We start from the raw sequence: 19,690 nt of genomic DNA on the forward strand, positions 1-19,690 counted from the left end.
ATTAACATACTTGATACTTGCGATCGAAATCATGACAATACCACAACAATACGATGTATTCTCGGGTTACAGGTAATTATGATATGACTGTTTGTGTTTACAATTTTAAATATCTTCGCTATGTCAAAATAAATAAAACTGCCGGGTTGCCAAATGTAAATTTTAGTAAAAGACATTATTTTATTTTTTTGAGGCAACAGATGACTTTAGAACTATACACAAAATAGATCTTGCAGGCTTTAAAACGCCAGTGCCCAAAATTGTATAAACACCCATGTTTATGAGAGGAACATGTCTTTGAAAAGAAAATTCAAAAACGACTATAACAAGTGTATATTTAAAAATATTTGTAATAAAATAAATGCTTCAAAACTAGTATGTTCTCTATAACTCCACTTAAAATCTACTTTTTAATTCGACTGGCTTCAAATTGTGATAAGCTTAATATTGTGTTTCCATCTGTGCTTGGCCTACCGTCAGACTCATTTTGGCCTGAAACAATAAAAAGAAGACATGTTACACTGGCACTGTCTGTCTTAATTTGTATATAACAAAAAGCCAAACATTAAAAATAAGGTCTATTACAGCAAATTAATTGAAAGGTTTGTAAAATCTGTGACACAACCACTAACGATGTTACATGCTTATTTAAAAAAAAAATCAATTGAAATTTAGATTTTTCAGCAATGGATTTAAAATGATGAGAAAACTGTAACAAAAAATGAGATGGAAATACATAAACCTGAAGAAAACTGAATACCTAACAATGGAGAATACAGAAATAAAACAGCTGAAAATAGAAGAAGGTAAACCAATCAAAGAAACAAAAAAGTACAAGTATTTAGGTTTCATAATATCAAATAAAGGAACAACGGAAGAAGATATTAGACTAGGACAAACAAGAGACTGCATACAAAAATTGAACCCGGTACTGTGGGATAACATCAACATAAAAACAAAAAGAAGACACTTACGGGTGTGAAGATTGGATAATAATGGAATTCCTAAGGAGAAGCTGCAGAGTAACAAGAAGAGATAGAATAAATAACAGAGAGACAGAAAAGAATGGGAATGAACTTAGGTATAATAGACTACATCGAACAGAAGAGATTAACCTGGTACGGACATGTAAGAAGAGCAGACAAAATCATTGGATAAATAGAATAACAGAGTGGAGCCAGATAGGAAGAGAGGCAGACCCCGAATATCTTACAGAGATGAAGTGGGCGAAGCAATGGAGAGAAGAAATCTACAGGAAGGGGACTGGCAAAACAGAAAGATCTAGAGAAAACGGCTGAGTGAAGGAATACAGTGAAAACTGTGGAAATCCTTAGAATATATATTTACACTGGTGTTAAAAAGTCCTGCATCACCTTACCAAATACGCGGTTTGTCGTCGATTTTTCCTTGTTCAGCATACTACGTAATGACTCTAATTACTGTACATTGATTACAGTTTACTGCGGATGCTATTTCGCGACTAGATTTGTCGTTTTTATGGTGAAAAATAATTTCAAAACGCTTTTCGTTCGATAATTTAGTTTGTTTGGTCTGGGATGACATTTTGACCTTTTTATCAAAAATCAAAGAGCGAATAAATGTGTTAGGGTAACTACAGTGTTTATATAGTCAAAATATGTGGCAAATTTGTCATAACGATTCAATTTAATAGTACTTTAACGACTTAATAATCACCTCATAATTTTTTCGGATTATGGGAAATCCCTTCAATCAGATTATTTTAATCTTTTCTGTAGAATTTTGAGCTAGTAATTAAAAAAACATTAGTAAGTATACCGATAATGCCAATTACACGCACAAACTTAAAATGAATTAGCGAAAATAGACAAAAAACTTGTGTTAAACCTCAAAAACTATAAGGCGCTTAGACGATGCAGGACTTTTTAACACCACTGTAAAAGATATGTACAATTTTGTTTATTTTTAGTGGGTTCTATCAAGACAACAAAGTTTTTTAAGTGAATATGATTCGGTAGTGAATAAACTGTATCTTAATTTGATGTACTTGCCATATTATGACTAAAATTTTTCGCTCAAAGCATACTTTCATCTTATCAATTTCGTTACAAGCAAAAATGTATGTACAAAATATAAAATTTAACCAATTTGCGTATCTAGGTGTCACAATAACAAGTAAAAAATTAAAGAGATCCTGCTTATATCAATATTTTTAGTAAAAGTGCAATCTAGTAGCCAAAACAACCAAGCTGGAGTGAAAACACAACATAAAAGCCATTTTATCTATTCCCAATATTAAACCATCCTTTTATACTATTTAAAATAATAGTTAAAAGACTGCTAAGTTTGTACACACTTGAATGAATGAAGGAAATGAAAATGTAGTATGTCAAAATGTGTAAATAATTTATTTCTTTAGCTGAGCGCTTTCGACATAAACGTCATCATCGGAGCTAATGGTCAAATAGTAAAAAAGTACCGCTACATTGAGGTGGGCCAGTCAGCTGTCTCTACTAGGCCAAGAATGGATGGGTGATACCTACACCCATACCATGAAAAAAGTTTTTATGTGTTTGTGCAACGTGTATGTGGCCGTTTTTTTCTTTTTTTTTTCTGTTTTTTACTGTTTGGTGTTGTACGGAGGACAAAGCAGTTAGCATTTGCAACCAAAAATCATATTTATATTCATAAGATGCACATGATTACACCTCAATGTAGCGGTACTTTTTTACTATTTGACCATTAGCTCCGATGATGACGTTTATGTCGAAAGCGCTCAGCTAAAGAAATAAATTATTTACACACTTATATTAATATTTCCTTTATACTATTTATACTATTAGACAAGCCGAAAACGGTGGGTTCGTTAGAAAAAATATTCCCATGAGATTTTTTTGCATAATCACATTCGTGAGACATCCCAGAATAAGGTTCAAGAAGTCGCACACGTGAAAAGTGGTACAAATTTTTTTTAACAATTTTTTTAATCAATATTTCGGCCCGGACAATTTTTTTTTAGGTTTTTTGGACCATTCTGGACAAAAAAGGTCTCTTATAATTTTTCTCCAAAGTTGATCGTTTTCGAGTTATAAGCAATTTAAAATTGAAAAAAAAAACGAAAAATGGTGATTTTCAAGGCTTAATAACTCGATTAAAAGTTATTATTATGAATGTCAGAAAGTGACTAAATCAAAGTTTAAAACCCCTCCTACAAGATCATGAAGAAATTTTTGTCATTATTTTATTACTAACCTGTTATTTTTAAGTAATAATAATGAGTGCCATGCACGTATTAGGCGGCCGTCAATGGTGAGTGCGAGAGAGATGCCATTCCGGCAGTCCATTTTACTCGTACTCAGATTTACAGCCACGTCAATACGATCTTACCGCTCATTTTTAATAATTAAAAATAACCGCTTAGTAATACATCAATACAATGACACAATACAATGACACAAATTTATTCAGGATCATGCAGGACGGGCTTTAAACTTTGATTTAGTCACTTTCTGACTTTCATAATAATAATTTTTAACCGAGTTTAATTAAGTCTTAAAAATGGCTATTTTAGCGTTTTTTAAATTTTAAATTGCTTCTAACTCGAAGACCATCAACTTTAGAGAAAAATTACAAGAAACCTTTTTTGTCTAGAATGGTCCCAAAAACCTAAAAAAAATTGTCCGAACCGAAAATATTGATTTTTGAAATTTGAATAAAAAAATTTGGAGTACTTTTCGCGTGGGCGACTTCTTGAACCTTATTCTAGGGTGTCTGATTATGCAAAAAAATCTCATGGGAATATTTTTTCCAACGAACACGCCGTTTTCGCCTTGTCTATATTGAAAACTTACAGAAATAATAGAATATTTAGCAATTCTGAGCGTTTATTAAACAGATGAATATTTACACATAGTAACAATTGTATTGGGGCCCAAAATGCCGATTTTTCAACAATGTAAAGTAAAATATACTAAGTATAAAAGTTTATTAACAAAAATTCGGAGTCTACACTTATGGTAGTATCAGTATGTAGTTCCTCTGCGATTGATTTGATATTTATAACGGTTTTATTCACTTCTTACTTTGCAACTTCTCTGACATATCATCGAACTCCTTATCTGAGATATTCAACATCAAACTGTTTCCGCTGAGGTATACCTTGTTTTGGGAATTGGCAATCTGCAAAACAAATTAAAATTAATACTTACATATTCAACAACTTAACACGTTGGCTGCCGTGAGACACAAATATTGTGTCTCATGTTGTTTTCAATACCAGTTGTGTGACACACCGTAGTTGTCTCAATAGCATAGAAACAAAAGTCCCATGGCCGTAGGGACCCATTTTTTACAAAATTATGGCAAGAAACGTGTTAAAATTGCATTACAAATCAAAAGAAAAAGTAATATTATTTATTATAGTGCAACCCTATGGCTAAAATATTGTCTATTTGTCTAAGCATGCTCTTTGCCTATTGAACTGATGTATAGTCTGTCTAGAAAGTATCCGGAATTTTATATTTTTCCTAATTTTAATAGATTTCCTTTTTGTAACATTTTAAGACAAAAGTAATGCATCAAGTAGGTTGTGCCGATAGTAGGCTATGGACAAAATCGCATGACAACATTATCCGTCAAATATTGTTGTTTGTAAACAGACTTAATATTTGTGAAATAATGTCGCAAGTAGAAAAGAGAAAAGTGGTGGAATATTTGTATAGAAAGGGTGCCCGAAACGTTAAAAAAATATTGCAATTGACTGAACTCGGAAAAGTGCAGTGTATGAGACAATAAAGAGGATAAAAAATGGCATAGATATGAGACAGACCAGTTTCGGGTAGACGGCGTAAGATTCGTGGAAACAATTTAAATGCTTTAGTAGCTTTAGGACAACAAAATCCGCGCCTAGGGTTTCGAAAATTAGCGAACAGATTTGGAAATCAACGAAGAATAAAAGTTTGCCTAGAAACTGTCCGCATATCACCGAAAAAGCAAGGCTACATATCAAGGAATCCAAAAAAATCCCTACAGACACCTCTGCAAAGGCAACGAAGAATAGATTTTTGTCAACGTTTTCGAGAAGATAATTTTAATGTCTTTATATCTGATGAAAGTTGTTTCCAGCTTGGTGCAAATCATCTAAAAGTCCTATCAAGAGAAAATGTTACCGTTCAAATTTCCCACTAAAATAATGGTCTGGGGAGCAATATCTCAGTGTGGTGCTACACCTCTCTGTATAGTTAATGGTACTGTTGATAGTGCGAAATATTGTGACATCCTAAATGGTTTTCTTCTTGAAACGGCTCATGTTTTATATCCAGAGGGGTGGCGTTTTCAGCAAGATAATGCAAGATGCCATACTTCTGCTTATACTCAAGCTTGGATGCAAGAACACGAATTGGCAACGATTCCGTGGCCAGCAGCATCTCCAGATCTTAGCCCCATTGAAAACATATGAGGACTGATGAAGATTGAAGTGGAACGAGCAGCGCCACGAGATAAAGAAGATTTGATTCGGTCAGTTTTACAGGCCTGGAACACCATTACCGAAAATTATGGCCTTGACCTAGTTTCGGGTGTACCTGGACGTTTAGTTAAGTGCTTAGATTTAAATGGGAGTTGTATAAGTAAATGAGATGAATTATTTGTTGAAATTTTATATTTCAAGTGATAGAAATAAATACAGTAAAATTATAATTCTGCTTTCTTTTTTCCGGATACTTTCTAGATTCTAGATGGACTTTACTAATCTGCTTTATTCATCTCTCTTAGTTTTTTCTGTCCAGTCACAAGCTGGATGCTATCAAACTTTTATTTATGTATTAATCATTCCTTCCTTGTTTTAATGATTGGGATATGTTTTAGGACCATCTTTAGCATCCTCTCATTATCCATTCAAAAATCACATGTCCATCAGTCTAATTCTTTGCTACCTTATGAAGTAGCTGATGATAAGATCATTACACAGTTCTTCTAGATTCATATTCGTTCATTTTACCCAACCTTCCACAGTATTTTGCCTCCATATATAGCACTGAGCATTTTACTTTCCCATTTTTCCAATTTGTCCACATCCGATATTTTCATTGTCCATTTTCACTTACATATCGCACCCTCAGTGCAACACTGTTGTAAGTCAAAATAAGTAAGTTTCGAGATAAAGACGATTTTGTTTATTTTTGTGCTATTATCGCTGTGCATATGTCAGTGTGATAGTTGTTATATTTATCCGGTTGAGCATTTGAAAGTTACTAAAGTTTTACTCCATTTTACTCCAGATATAAAAACACTATAAAGTCTGTGAGAACATACCCCGGAGCTGACATAAATTCAGATCATAATCCATTAGTAGGCGTAATGAAGATAAAACTGAAAAAGATCCAAAAACAAACAAATATACCACGATTTGATGTCTCAAGTATAAAAGAAGAACCTGTACGTCTGAGGCTAAAAGCAGAAATAAATGATAACTTAAAGAAAATCAAACAAGACGTGATAAAAACAACGGATGTAAATGACAAATGGAACGTGATACAAGAAAAGTTAGTAGAGGCAGGAAAGAAGATATTACCCACAAAAATAATAAAAAAAACAGAGATGGATGACTTCAGAAATCCTAGAGCTAATGAAGGAAAAAAGGAAACATAAAGGCAGGAGTAAGGCAAAATACAAGGAAATCCAGAGATTAATAGGAAAGAAAATAAAAGAGGCCAAATCCACCTGGCTGGCAAATCAATGTAGTGAAATAGAAGAATATTCTAAAAAGTATGATAGCTTTAACATGCACAAGAAAATAAAGGAAATCACAAATATACAGCGAAAAAAGAAAGATGGCCTTCTTAAAGACATAAATGGAAAAATTATTATAGAAGTTAAAGAGAAATTAAAAAAGTGGAAGACATACATAACAGATCTGTTTGAGGATAATAGACAAGAACCGGAAGAAATCGACAGCGAACTGGGACCAGAGATCATAATGGAGGAAATCGAACAAGCAATATGAAACGCAAAAAACGGAAAAACTGTAGGTCCAGACGAAATACCTGCGGAATTACTGAAATGTCTAGACGATGAAACTCTACCGGTACTACTGGATCTGTTTAATGAAGTATATAAAACCGGAAAAATCCCTCAGAAATGGTTGGTGTAACAATACCAAAAACAATATACGCCAAAGAATGTTCGGACTATAGGACAATATCACTAATAAGCCATACCCTCAAAATATTTCTAAAGGTGATTCATGGAAGATTATACAGAAAGCTAGAATATGATATGGATGATACCCAATTTGGGTTCCGCAAAGGACTTGGAACAAGAGAGGCATCGTTTGCGTTTAATGTCCTCTCTCAAAGATGCTTAGATATGAACCTGGATATTTATTCCTGTTTCATCGACTTCGAAAAAGCGTTCGACAGGGTCCGACATGAAAAACTAATAGAATTATTGAAAGACAGAGATATAGACAGACGAGATTTACGAATTATCATCAATCTGTATTGGAATCAAAAGGCCAATATAAAGATAGAAGAACAAGAATCCGAGAATATTGATATAAAGAGAGGAGTAAGACAGGGTTGTGTTCTGTCGCCGCTACTGTTTAAGCTGTACAGTGAAGCCATATTTCAGGAAGCGATAGCGGAGCTAAGTGATGGAATCTCTATAAACGGAAGAATAGTAAATAACATAAGATTCGCTGATGACACCGTTATAATAGCAGACACCCTGGAATCGCTACAAGAATTGCTAAATAGAATTAACGAATATTGCGTTCGATACGAACTAAAAATAAACAAGAAAAAAACTAAATTTATGTTTGTCTCAAAAACAGAACATGGAAATGAAAGGTTAATGATAGAGCAAACCCAAATAGAAAAAGTTAAGACATACAAATATCTGGGAACCTGGGTTGATGACAGAAATGACCAAAGCAAAGAAATTTAAGTCCGAATTGAAACTGCAAGGCAAGCATTTATAAAAATGAAGACACTGCTTACAAACAAAGACCTTCAGTTGCCTCTCAGATTGAGGGCTCTAAGATGCTACATATTTTCTATATTGCTATACGGAATGGAAGCTTGGACATTGAAGAGACAACACATAAGAAGAATAGAAGCGTTTGAAATGTGGTGTTACAGAAGAATATTGAAAATTCAGTGGGTTTAAAGGATTACCAATGTTGAAGTGCTACGACGTTTAAATAAGAAGTTAGAAATTATGAAAAGTATAAAAACTAGAAAACTGGAATATTTGGGTAACATAACCAGAGGAGAAAAATATGAGAATTATTATGCAAGGAAGGATCCAAGGAAGAAGAAGCATAGGAAGAAGACGCATCTCCTGGCTGAGGAACTTTAGAGAATGGTTTAACTGTAGGTCATTACAACTATTCAGAGCAGCAGCCAACAAAGTGACCATAGCCATTATGATATCCAACCTCCGATAGGAGAGGGAACTTTAAGAAGAAGAAGAAAGTTTTACTCGGGATAGATATTATGCATGTTTACAAGCGAATGGCATGATTACTTCTATTTTCATAAAATTTTTGACATACAACAGTTTTGCACTGAGGGTGCGATATGTCACTGTGGGTCTTATTACCATCTTTTAAATGCTTATCTCTGTTTTTCTGGATATACAGAGAGGGCCAAATAAAAGTGTCCACCTCGATATTTGGCAGTATTTATTAAATTTTAAGAAAATGACAAAACAGGTCGATTTTTGATCTAAGGGGGACACATTTTTACGGTACATACATCTGTCATTTTTTGTCAACCCCCTCTCTTCCACATCCCCAACCTTTTATTTTTAAATAGGGAATAGGGGTTGTGTGCTAGCTCTTTTGAAAGGTTATTCAATTCTCTATTCAGTAATATAAACATTAACATAATTTTTTATACAGGGTGTCCAAGAAATTTTTTTAAATTAAATTAATTGACACAAAAAGAAGAATGTATGTAATTTATTTAATTCGAAATACATTCTACTGCTATCACAAAACAGAAAAAAATGTTTTTTGATAAATAAACATTGCTTTTGGCTTAATTTCAATGTTCAAGCTGCCACCCATCTGCCTCTTGGTAGGTTGAATATTGAATTTAAGCAACAAACAATATTTATTTATCAAATAAACTTTTTTTTTCTTTTTTTCTGTCAGCAGTAGAATGTAATTTGAGTTAAATAAATTACATACATTCTTCTTTTTGTGTCAATTAATTTAATTTAAAATTATTTTTTTGGACATCCTGTACAAATAATTATGGCAATGTTAATATTACTGAATAGAGAATTGAATATCATTTCAAATGAGCTAGCACACGACCCCTATTCCCTATTTAAAAATAAGAGGTGGGGGAAGTGGAAAGGAGGAGGTTGACAAATGACAGATGTATGTACCGTAAAAATGTGTCCCCCTTAAATCAAAAATCGACCTGTTTCGTCATTTTCTTAAAATCTAATAAATACTGCCAAATATTGAGGTGGACACTTTTATTTGGCCCACTCTGTATATTTGGATTTGGTCTGCTTTTTCAGTTTTTTTAATTGTCTGGTAGAAGAAACATATTTCTTTTTTCAAGAATTTTTCTATTATTCCTTGTTCTTGAATAAAAAACAATGAATAATGCAAAGTGTTATAAGATAAAGAGCTGATGAGAAAGAAAAAACAGAAAGCAAGTAAAATTAAGCTTTAGCAATATATCAATATTGGGACAGTGCAAGTTCGGAAAAGTGACACCTGGCTTCATAGCTCGGCAACATTTTTAGCACATTTAATTATATTGGCCAATTATATTAGTCCTGGTTACTGGATAATTGTCAAGGTAATAGCCCAAAAACGAATAAGAAGAAAAAATAAGATTGAGGTTATGTTATTAAAAGGTAACCATTGTACTACAAGCAAAATACCATTAATTAAATTCACTTTAATAATTGCATATCATATCAACATTGTGAAGCAACATATAATTTTTACGATTTATTACAGATCATTTGTGAAATCCCATTTTCCTCAATGACAGTGGGTATGAAATATACGTCAATTTGACAATTTTAATTAACAATATAAATTATTTAAGAAATGTATATTAAGCAAGTTGCAAGAAGAAATGGAACAAGGGGAATGTTAAATCAGAAAAACAAAAAACTAATAATTGCAGGGATGTATTAAAATCACAATATTGGTTCACAATTGGATCACACCTTTCAAGAACTAAAGAATTTAAAGAAAAAATGTAGAGTAAAGCCTATATTTCATTACAAATTAAACTTACAGTTGAGTCCCTGAATCTTTACCCGTGGGTCATCATTTAAAGCATACGAAATAAGTCGATGATAAGTCGGAAATTGAAATTTACTAAACGTAACAGCAAGTCACTTACTGTCACTTGCTGTTGCGTTTAGTAAATTTCAATTTCCGACTTATCATCAACTTATTTCGCTTTAAATGATGACGCACGGGTAAAGATTCAGGGACTCAACTGTAGAAATGTTAACACTGTCTAACATATAAAAACTGCATCATATATAACCAAAAATAAATATAAAATAAAAAATAACTTACGGTTCTAGAAATATTTTGTGCTGCTCTGATTTTCCTTAGTTTTAAAAATCCTGGATTTCTTCCAATGGCTTCTCCTAAGTAAGTCCTAGTTAAGGAAAATGTACAAAAAATTTCTCATACTTATGTAATATGTACTTTTTATCTATCATTAAAGTATTATTTGTTATTGTATATTATGCCTTGTTAGAGCATTGATATTTCCTAACATGGACTATCAAAAAAGCCAATTCGAAGTGTATAATGGCATTGGAAATGTGGGTTTACCATAGAATTTTGTGAATACCATGGACCTCCATCGCACAAATAATTCAATTCTAGCAGAACTTAACATAAAAACTAGACTTACCACAACTATCAACCAAAGTATACTGAAATATTTTGGACATATCACTAGAAGAAGAAAAGGCATGGAACTAATGATAGTTGAAGGAACGTAGAGGGCAAAAGATCTCCAGTACAATGCTCGGACCAAATAATGGACATGACTGGTTACTCATTCTCCGAATCAAAACAACACTCACGGGAGAGAGATAATTGAACAGAAATAGTCAACAAATTACATGATGTCAGTATATTCTTACAAAGGAGAAAATATAGAGGAGAAGGATTAAATGGTTATGAATGTAATTTTTAGTAACTACACTTAAAAGTTTCATGCCTAAAAAATCAGAAATCTCAATAATAAAAAAGGATATCATCTTAGCAGCTTCAGCTTCTCCCTCAGCTTGCACTATCTTCTGTTGTCTCTCCTGTTTGGCCTTTTCCACTACAAAAGCAGCCCTCTGTGCCTCTTGCTGAGCTACCTGCTTGGACTCTACAGCTGCTGTGTAGTCTTTTCCGAATGATAAATCTGTGATGGATACATCATCGAGAATGATGTTGAAGTCTTGAGCTCGTTCTACTAATTCTCTTCTAACCAACAAAGAAACCTAAAAAAGGTTTATTTTTAATGGTAATTTGTGGATTTTTCTGATGATTTTTGTGTAACATAACACCTTTTACTTTACCTGTTGTCTTTGTGTGATCAACTGGGCAGCATTGAATTTGGCCACTACAGACTTTAAGACTTCATTACAAATTGACGGAAGGACTTTTTCATCATAATCTAATCCAAGTTGCCTGTAAATTACTGGCAAGGAAGCGGCCATGGGCCGAGATAAAACACGAAGGGAAATGTTTACCATTTGCAGATCTTTGGATCCTGTGGGGGAAGAGATTTTCCTTGGCCTTGATCTACAATGAACCAGGTGTTAAAAATTACATAATATGTGTTTTGTATCTAAAAATATTTCCTTAACACCTTGGCTGCGTTTAGAGATATTTATAAACTTACGTTGAGTGCGTTAAAAGGCATATAATATGTCCCATATGCTCCATTTGCCACCATATGTTATGACAAAGTCGATGCAGCTAACAGTTAATCTAATACAAGGTATATTTGTCCCGTATCGCAGCCAAGGTGTTAACTCACAAGTTTGAATTTAAGAAAAGCAAATACCTAATATCATAAATGATAGGATACTGGAACCATGGAATTCTGAAATGCAAACCTTCTGTATATATTTCTTTTTGAACACCACCTATTCTGTTGAACATAATTGCTCTGTGACCTCCCTCAACTAAAAAGAATAAAAACTTAAGTTAGTGATTATCGCAAGCTCTGTTGAACAACTAATACTAACCAAAACAAACAGTTTCTGTGAAAAATATGGACTAAAACAGTGGCGGCTGGTCAGAGGAGGCAAGGGAGGCTTAGCCTCCCCATAAATTTTTTACACACGCTACACTGTTTTGTTTACTTTGTTATTTTGCTTCGCGTTAGAGATATGGCAAAAAGTTATTTGAACAAGTTGTTCCAAATAATATTCTAACCCCACATACCAAATTTCAGCACAAAATTCGCACTTTTAGTTTTTTCATTATTTGTAGTCGGGATCCTAAAATCGCAGAGGAGGCTGTTGGCCGGAAAATCTCACTTGCTAATGCTCCACGTAGCCCAGCAGCGTTTAAGGATGGTTTAAGGAGACCCGGTCTCCTTAGATCTGCACATCGCTTAACGCACACGCTGCCCGGAGATCAGCCAAGTGAGATTTTTCGGCCAGCAGCCTCCTCTGCGGATTTTAGGATCCTGACTACAAATAATGAAAAAACTAAAAGTGCGAATTTTGTGATGAAATTTGGTATGTGGGATTAGAATAATATTTGGAACAACTTGTTTAAATAACTTTTTCCGATAGCTGTAATGCAAAGCAAAATATCGGTAATTTACCGTGTTTTTGCATTCACAGAGTAAGCCGCTTTTAGAATTAAAAAAATTCAGTTGAGTATCTTAAACAATGTAAACCTTCAACCTGTATGGACTGCAAAACTTCAAATCTGTATTTATTTTGATATGCATATCTACTTACAGAGATAGAATTGTTAACAAATAAACGACACAAACTTTGGTAATACACTTTTACAATTATACTAACTATTTTTAAAATGATATGATATTATGAAATAATTATGAATTATGATGATATTATAAAATGTAAATAAAAAATGGTCAAAAAAATGGGGCCTTAAATTAGATTTTTTTAGCAGATTTTTTTTTGCTAGTGCAAATTTGTCTAGATAATTTACAGTTAGGTATAGCCTCCCCTATTGAAAAAATCACGAGCCGCCACTGGACTAAAATGAATATAAAAAAGACTAAATATATGATAATAACTAAAAAAACAAATATGCAAACAATCATTTAGGAGATATACCTATAAAAAGTGTTTAAAAATACAAATACCTGGGAACTTGGATTTCAGAAAATAATGATCAAACAATAGATATAAGGGCCAGGATAGAAATAGTAATAAATATGCAATATGTAAAAATGAAAACAATATCTACAGTAAAGTTCTTAGATTAGAAAAGAGAGTCAAAGCTCTGAGATGCTGTGTTTTTGATAATGCATTATAGACTTGAAAGCTGGACATTCGAGCAAGAACACATAAATAAGCTACAGTCATTTGAAATGTGTTACAGAAAGATGCTTAGAATCAGGGTTGGCAGGTTTAAGCCAACATGCTTGAAACCTACTTATAAAAAAAACAGACTGGTTTAAACCAACTCACTTTTTTAAGAAAAAAAACAAACTGGTGTTTTTATTTAAAGTTTTTAATACATCTGCCGCAAATGAAGAAACTAAAGATAAATAAATTCTATTTTTGTATTTTCGAACTTAGTTATTTGAATATTATTATGTTTAAAGATGTTTTTTGTTATATTAATTTTTTGTGTGTAAGTAAATAAAAATAAAAGTTGTCTTAATAATTTTTTCATCAAAAATGAATAACCATTTTCAATTTTTTCATTGTTTATTACTATTATGTTATAAAATAATTTATTCATTTTTAAAGTATTTAGACTTATAATAGGTACTTTGTATCAAATAAACCTGGTTTAAACCAAATAAACCTGGTCTAAACAAAAAAACCTGGTTTTTTGAAAAAACCTTGGTTTTTGCCAACCCTGCTTAGAATAGCATTGTCACAGAAGTATTGTGAGACATGGAGAAAGAATACAAAATAATAAACAATATATATATAAGAAAGTTGCAATATCTGGGACACGTAATGAGAAGACAAAGATACGAAATGCTAAGACTGATAATACAGTGAAAGATAAGAGAAGGAAGGAGTATACGAAAAAGGAAAGTGTCATTGTTGAAAAAGTTAAGGGATTGCTTTAAATGCAGTTCAATAGAAATCTTCAGAGCAGTAGCAGATAGAGTAAAGATAATGATAATGAAATCCAACCTCTGATTGGGAGACAACACTTTTTTTTATTTATTTATTTATTTATTAACGGGATACCACCCAATTTAATATATACACAAAATATTATAATTATCTAGTGATACAATAAATATAAAGATATAGTAAATATGTATGACAAAAATTGGTGATGCAGCTATATAGATAAAACAAATATTAAAATAATACAAAGTAAATAACAAATATAAATCACATAAGATTACAATTTTTTTTTAAACACTGTCTACAAACATTTTCCGAAGCGCACAGCAACAAATCAAGATCTATTCTAATTCCATTTAGAATGATTCTACTCAGCGGAGAATGCCTACCAAAGTTGCAGCGATGAAATTTAATTGCAAAATTTTGGGATGTTCTAGTAACTCTAGAGGGAACAATAAAGTCAATTAGAGACAGTAGATCATTGCAATTAATTTTTGAATTCAGTAGTTTATGAAGAAACAAAACATCAGCATACATCCGTCTGGAAGATAGCCTAGGAAGGTTTAATTTATTTCTAATTTCTGAGTAGGAATGGTCACTTAAAAGGTTTGTGTAATTTAAAACTTAAGTACCTAATGAATTTATTTTGGACTTTTTCAAGCTTGGCTATATGGACTTCATAAGTGGGTGACCAAACAACTGAGCAATACTCAAGAACAGATCTAACTAGGGAAATGTAAATCAGTCTGATGGAATTAATGTTATGCAAACATCTAGAAGTTCTAATAATGAAGCCTAACATTTTAAATGCCTGGTTATTCACATAATCAAAATGAGTGCAAAAATTTAGTTTGGAATCTAATTGAACACCTAGATCTCTTACAGTTGATACAGCCTTCAGTGGTTCTTCAGCTAATTTGTAATTATAAAAGAGATTGTTAATTCTTCTACAGAAACTAATAAAGTGACATTTTCCAACATTAAGCTCATTTGGTTCCAATTGCACCATGCCATAATTTTGTTAATATCATTTTGAAGTTTTTCACAATCTGAGACGGATTCGATAATTCTATAGATTTTTAAATCATTAGCAAATAGCAGAAATTTAGAGTTAATTTGAGATTTAATGTCATTAACAAATATATTAAAAAGGGAAGGCCCTAAGTGGCTTCCTTGTGGAACACCAGATGTTATGGAAATTTCACTAGATTGAAAGTGTTTAATTTTAACAAGTTGTATTCTGCTAGTTAGTTAACTACATAACCAGTTATACAGATTTCCCGTAAATCCAATAGCTTTAAGCTTGTTACACAACAATTTATGATTCACAGTGTCAAATGCTTTGGAGAAATCTGTATAAATAGCATCCACCTGTAGTCTCCTTTCCAAAGCATCAGATATGTATTGCGTGAAAAGTAAAAAATTTGTAGAAATTGATCTACCTGAAAGAAAACCATGTTGCTCTTAAATTAGTCTTCACTTAAGCCTCTAACCGTTATGACAGTCTGTAGATGGTGTTCATTTTTCTAGTTAAATTCAGAATTGTCAATAAATATAGCTTAAATGATATTGTTTGTTTTTAGATTTTAATTTTTTAAAACAAACAATATCATTTAAGGGAACATCCATACCCTTCCATCGTAAAGCGTCCTTTACAGTTGTCCCCCCCCCTCATACTGACATCGCAATTGCAACTCATGACCCCCCACTTTTTATTGATTTTTTTTTAAATTCCATGTTATTTCTGGATTTTCGAAAGTTAGTTATATCAAAGTTTATTTACGAATGTATCCAAATCAGTATTATTATGTAGCTCATTAATATCTTTGTACTTTTTTCTCTCAATTCACTGTACAACTAATTAGCTTTATTGGGACAAAAGACAATACTTTTATCGGAGTTCCTATGCTTTCTTAACTGCATCGTATAAATCTTGATAAAAATACTTATTTTGCTTTGATTTCAATACCATTTCTTTTATATATATAATCCGGTTCTCTTCTACCGTGAGGTGTCGAGAAAGGTGTCTACCATTTCTTTTATTAAGTATAAATACAATGTACTAACTAAATAAAATAGAATATTTTATTTCTATTCATTCTTGTAGAATAATTGAAGAGTACAGGGGAAAAACAAGGAATGTCACTTTTTCATGAATTTTGGCTTTTCTCACCATGTGGTAGCAAAAACTGAGTACTATCGACTAGACTATCGAGTCAGAACAATAACCAGAAAGATCAGTCTATATAATTTTCTTAAGAATTTGTATCCAGGCGAAGGACCAGGACTGTCTGCACGCCACTGGACAAAAATAAGGAACGTTAGCAGTTTTTTGGTGCATTATTAAATTAATAAGTTAATATAGATTAATAATACATTAAGATTATATTCTAATAATTGCTAGAATTCTGCTAAGAATCTCCTAAGTAGTTTTTAGATATCATAAGAATTAAACCTTTATTGGTGTTTATCTCAATACAGTCAAACCTGCCATATCCGGATCAATGTGGCGACAGACCGATCCGGATATGAAAAAATCTGGATATCAAGACCACTACTTCTTTTATAGTCTCTGAAACGTTTTCTCCTTCATACATTCCATTAATCAACTCCGTCAATAACATGTATTATAGATTCTATAATACATTATTTCGCCATCTTTTAGTTCTTCTTTTAGTGCGTTGTCCAACAGCAGGACTGCCTTTCTCGGTAGATTTCGGTAGATCCGGACGGTGCAGAACCGTCCGGATATGGGGAGGTCCGGATATGGCAGGTTGTACTGTATGTATAAAATGTGACATTCTTTGTTTTTCCCCTGTACTCTTCAATTGTATCACACAGAGTATTCAGTAAATAAATGAACAGTTTAATATTTATTGCTTCCAGATATTGTTCTCTATAGAAGCGTTTGTTTAAATACATAGAATAATGGTTTATTGTTTTTTATTCTGTATTATTAAGGCTGTGAGTGATAAAAACGAAAAGAAAAGTAATATACCTACTAATTCTTTTTAATCCTACAATAGGGTATATTTTTTATATTCGTGAACATCAAACGACGTTGGATGTGCACTCATGGCCCCCTCCCCACTGCCGTAATAAGCAAAGACCCCTCCCCCTTTTCAACAATGTAGTTTATGGATGTTCCCTAAGCTATATTTATTGACAATTCTGAATTTAACTAGAATAATGAACACCATCTACAGACGGTCATAACAGTTAGAGGGTTAAAGGAGATCAAATGAGGTAATTGGAAGGTGAAAATTTTTTTAAATCTACTATGCACATTGCATTTGCTTTGAATCCACCTTAAATTAGCCACAAAAACATGTACATATCTACAAAATCTAACTCTATATATATGACACCAGAATGTCTATTTTTAATTCCATGCTTTTTACAGAAAAAACTGCAGCATTCTTTGTATTTATGAACAATTCTTTTCTATCTACAGATTTCGTGTTTTTAACAGTTGTAAGTTTTAATACCATCTCTACCTGTCTCCTCTTTGACTATTTTGTATTGTACTACACTAAATTTAAATTCAAGATGCAGTAGAAATAAACAAACCAAGACACGTTAAGGTACTAGTACACTTTAGAAGACCAAAAATAATCACTTTTTCAAGAATTTTTTTCTCAGAACCTTTATTAAAAATGAACATAAAACTTTTTAAATATTAATAGCTAACTCTTAGAGAATACAAAAAATATATTCTTTTACATTTATGCACATACACTAATATTGTAGAGGGCACAAAAGTTGAGGCCTTGAAAAATGATGGCAGACAGTTAATCTCAGGATTGCGATATCTCAAACAAAAAAATCGTACTGCATTTGAAAAAGGAAGGTTTCTTACGTGACAATTTACCACAATTTGACCAAAAAATAAAACATAAATATTTTTTAACCATGAAAAACTGAAGAAAAACGGGCAATTTTTTCACAAAATTTTTTCAAATTTCCGTAAAATCTTTTTTTTTACGGAATTTTTCACTAGCGGTGGTAAATTGTCACATAAGAAACCTTCCTTTTTCAAATGCCGTACGATTTTTTTGTTCCAGAGATCCCAATCCTGAGATTAACTGTCCGCTATCAGAACTACTTTTTTTCGAGGCCTCGACTTTGGCGCCCTCTACAAAATATTAGTGTACGTGCATAAATGAAAAATAATATAGTTTTTGTATTCTCTAAGAGTTAGGTAGAAATATGTAAAAAGATTATTTTCATTTTTAATAAAGGTTCTGAGAAAAAAAATCTTGAAAAAATGCTTATTTTTGGTCATCTAAAGTGTACTAGTACTTTAAGTGCTACTAGGAGCACTCCCGAATCATAATTTACAATGTATAAACTTTGGAAATCATTATTTGGGATTTACAATGTATATACATTGTATATACATTATGATTCGGGAGTGCTCCTAGTAGCATTTAACGTGTCTTGGTTTGTTTATTTCTACTGCATCTTGAATTTAAACTTAGTATAGATTCCCCCAGTTTTTTTCTTCCTTAGTGGGACCTATAGGCCCCAGGTCGACTCAGCCTGACTAAAATGAGTACCTTGGGTAAAACCAGGGGTAATAATAGGCGGTTGAAGCGTAGCACTGGCCCTGTTACCTTCCTTGTATACCGTAGGCCCTAGATATAGCAGACTACCCTGCTATACTCCCAAAGCCACGTGAGCGGTATAAAACGGGAGACTATTATTATAGTGGGGAAGGGAATGAATCCCCATATCACCACTGTACCACTTTTGGCTTCACTTTCACCAGTAAATACATTTACATTTAACCGACACCAATTGAAGTTTAAGTATCGAATCTACACATTTTAAAGATGGATATTAGATGTAATTAATTTGAATTCATGTAGGTACTTGCCTGTGTACATTGATTGAGAAATCCCATAGGCAGCGGCTCCACCAACAGCTAACAATTTTAAACCAATTCCAAGACCGGGAGGACCTCCCTTGCCAAATTTACCTGCTAAATCATTCAATTTGTTTTGGGCCATAGTTATCTAATATTTAAATCAAGCAAAAGTAATTTTAATCAAAAGCATGCGGTAATTAATGCTACTGCCGAAAATGTCTGTTCATTTGACATGTGACGTGACGTAAGACCTTTGATCTTGATTTCAGATTCTTCTTTTTTTATTTTGTATAATTATGATCTACTTCTTAAGTTATCTTTTAGCATTTTTTTCTTCAGATATAATTCATAATTTTACATCGCTAAATTATGCTAAATATTTTTTAAATTATGTTTAAAATTACGACGCAAAATAATTAAATCTTACTTATTCCGATCATGGGCGGATATGCTGAGGATTTAAAATCTATAAAAGCTTCAAAGAAATAATATAATGCATGTATTATATGCATTACTACTGTATATAACATTATTCAACAGTAAAAT

At 32.5% G+C, this 19,690-nt stretch overlaps 1 protein-coding gene across 1 annotated transcript; it reads right to left on the bottom strand.

Moving 5' to 3' along the window:
• Nucleotides 1-318: 318 nt before the first annotated feature.
• On the bottom strand, nucleotides 319-19,409 carry LOC114325255 (prohibitin-2). The gene is made up of 7 exons (XM_028273262.2): nucleotides 19,154-19,409; nucleotides 12,039-12,159; nucleotides 11,548-11,773; nucleotides 11,236-11,469; nucleotides 10,541-10,618; nucleotides 4,062-4,158; nucleotides 319-492 (listed from the first exon to the last, which is right to left on the bottom strand). Exons 1-7 carry the CDS (start codon nucleotides 19,284-19,286, stop codon nucleotides 404-406), a joined length of 978 nt encoding a protein of 325 aa, XP_028129063.1. The 5' UTR covers nucleotides 19,287-19,409; the 3' UTR covers nucleotides 319-403.
• Between the last annotated feature and the right edge of the window lie 281 nt (nucleotides 19,410-19,690).

The sequence above is a fragment of the Diabrotica virgifera genome, chromosome 7, assembly GCF_917563875.1.
Source record: "Diabrotica virgifera virgifera chromosome 7, PGI_DIABVI_V3a".
NCBI lineage: Eukaryota > Metazoa > Arthropoda > Insecta > Coleoptera > Chrysomelidae > Diabrotica > Diabrotica virgifera.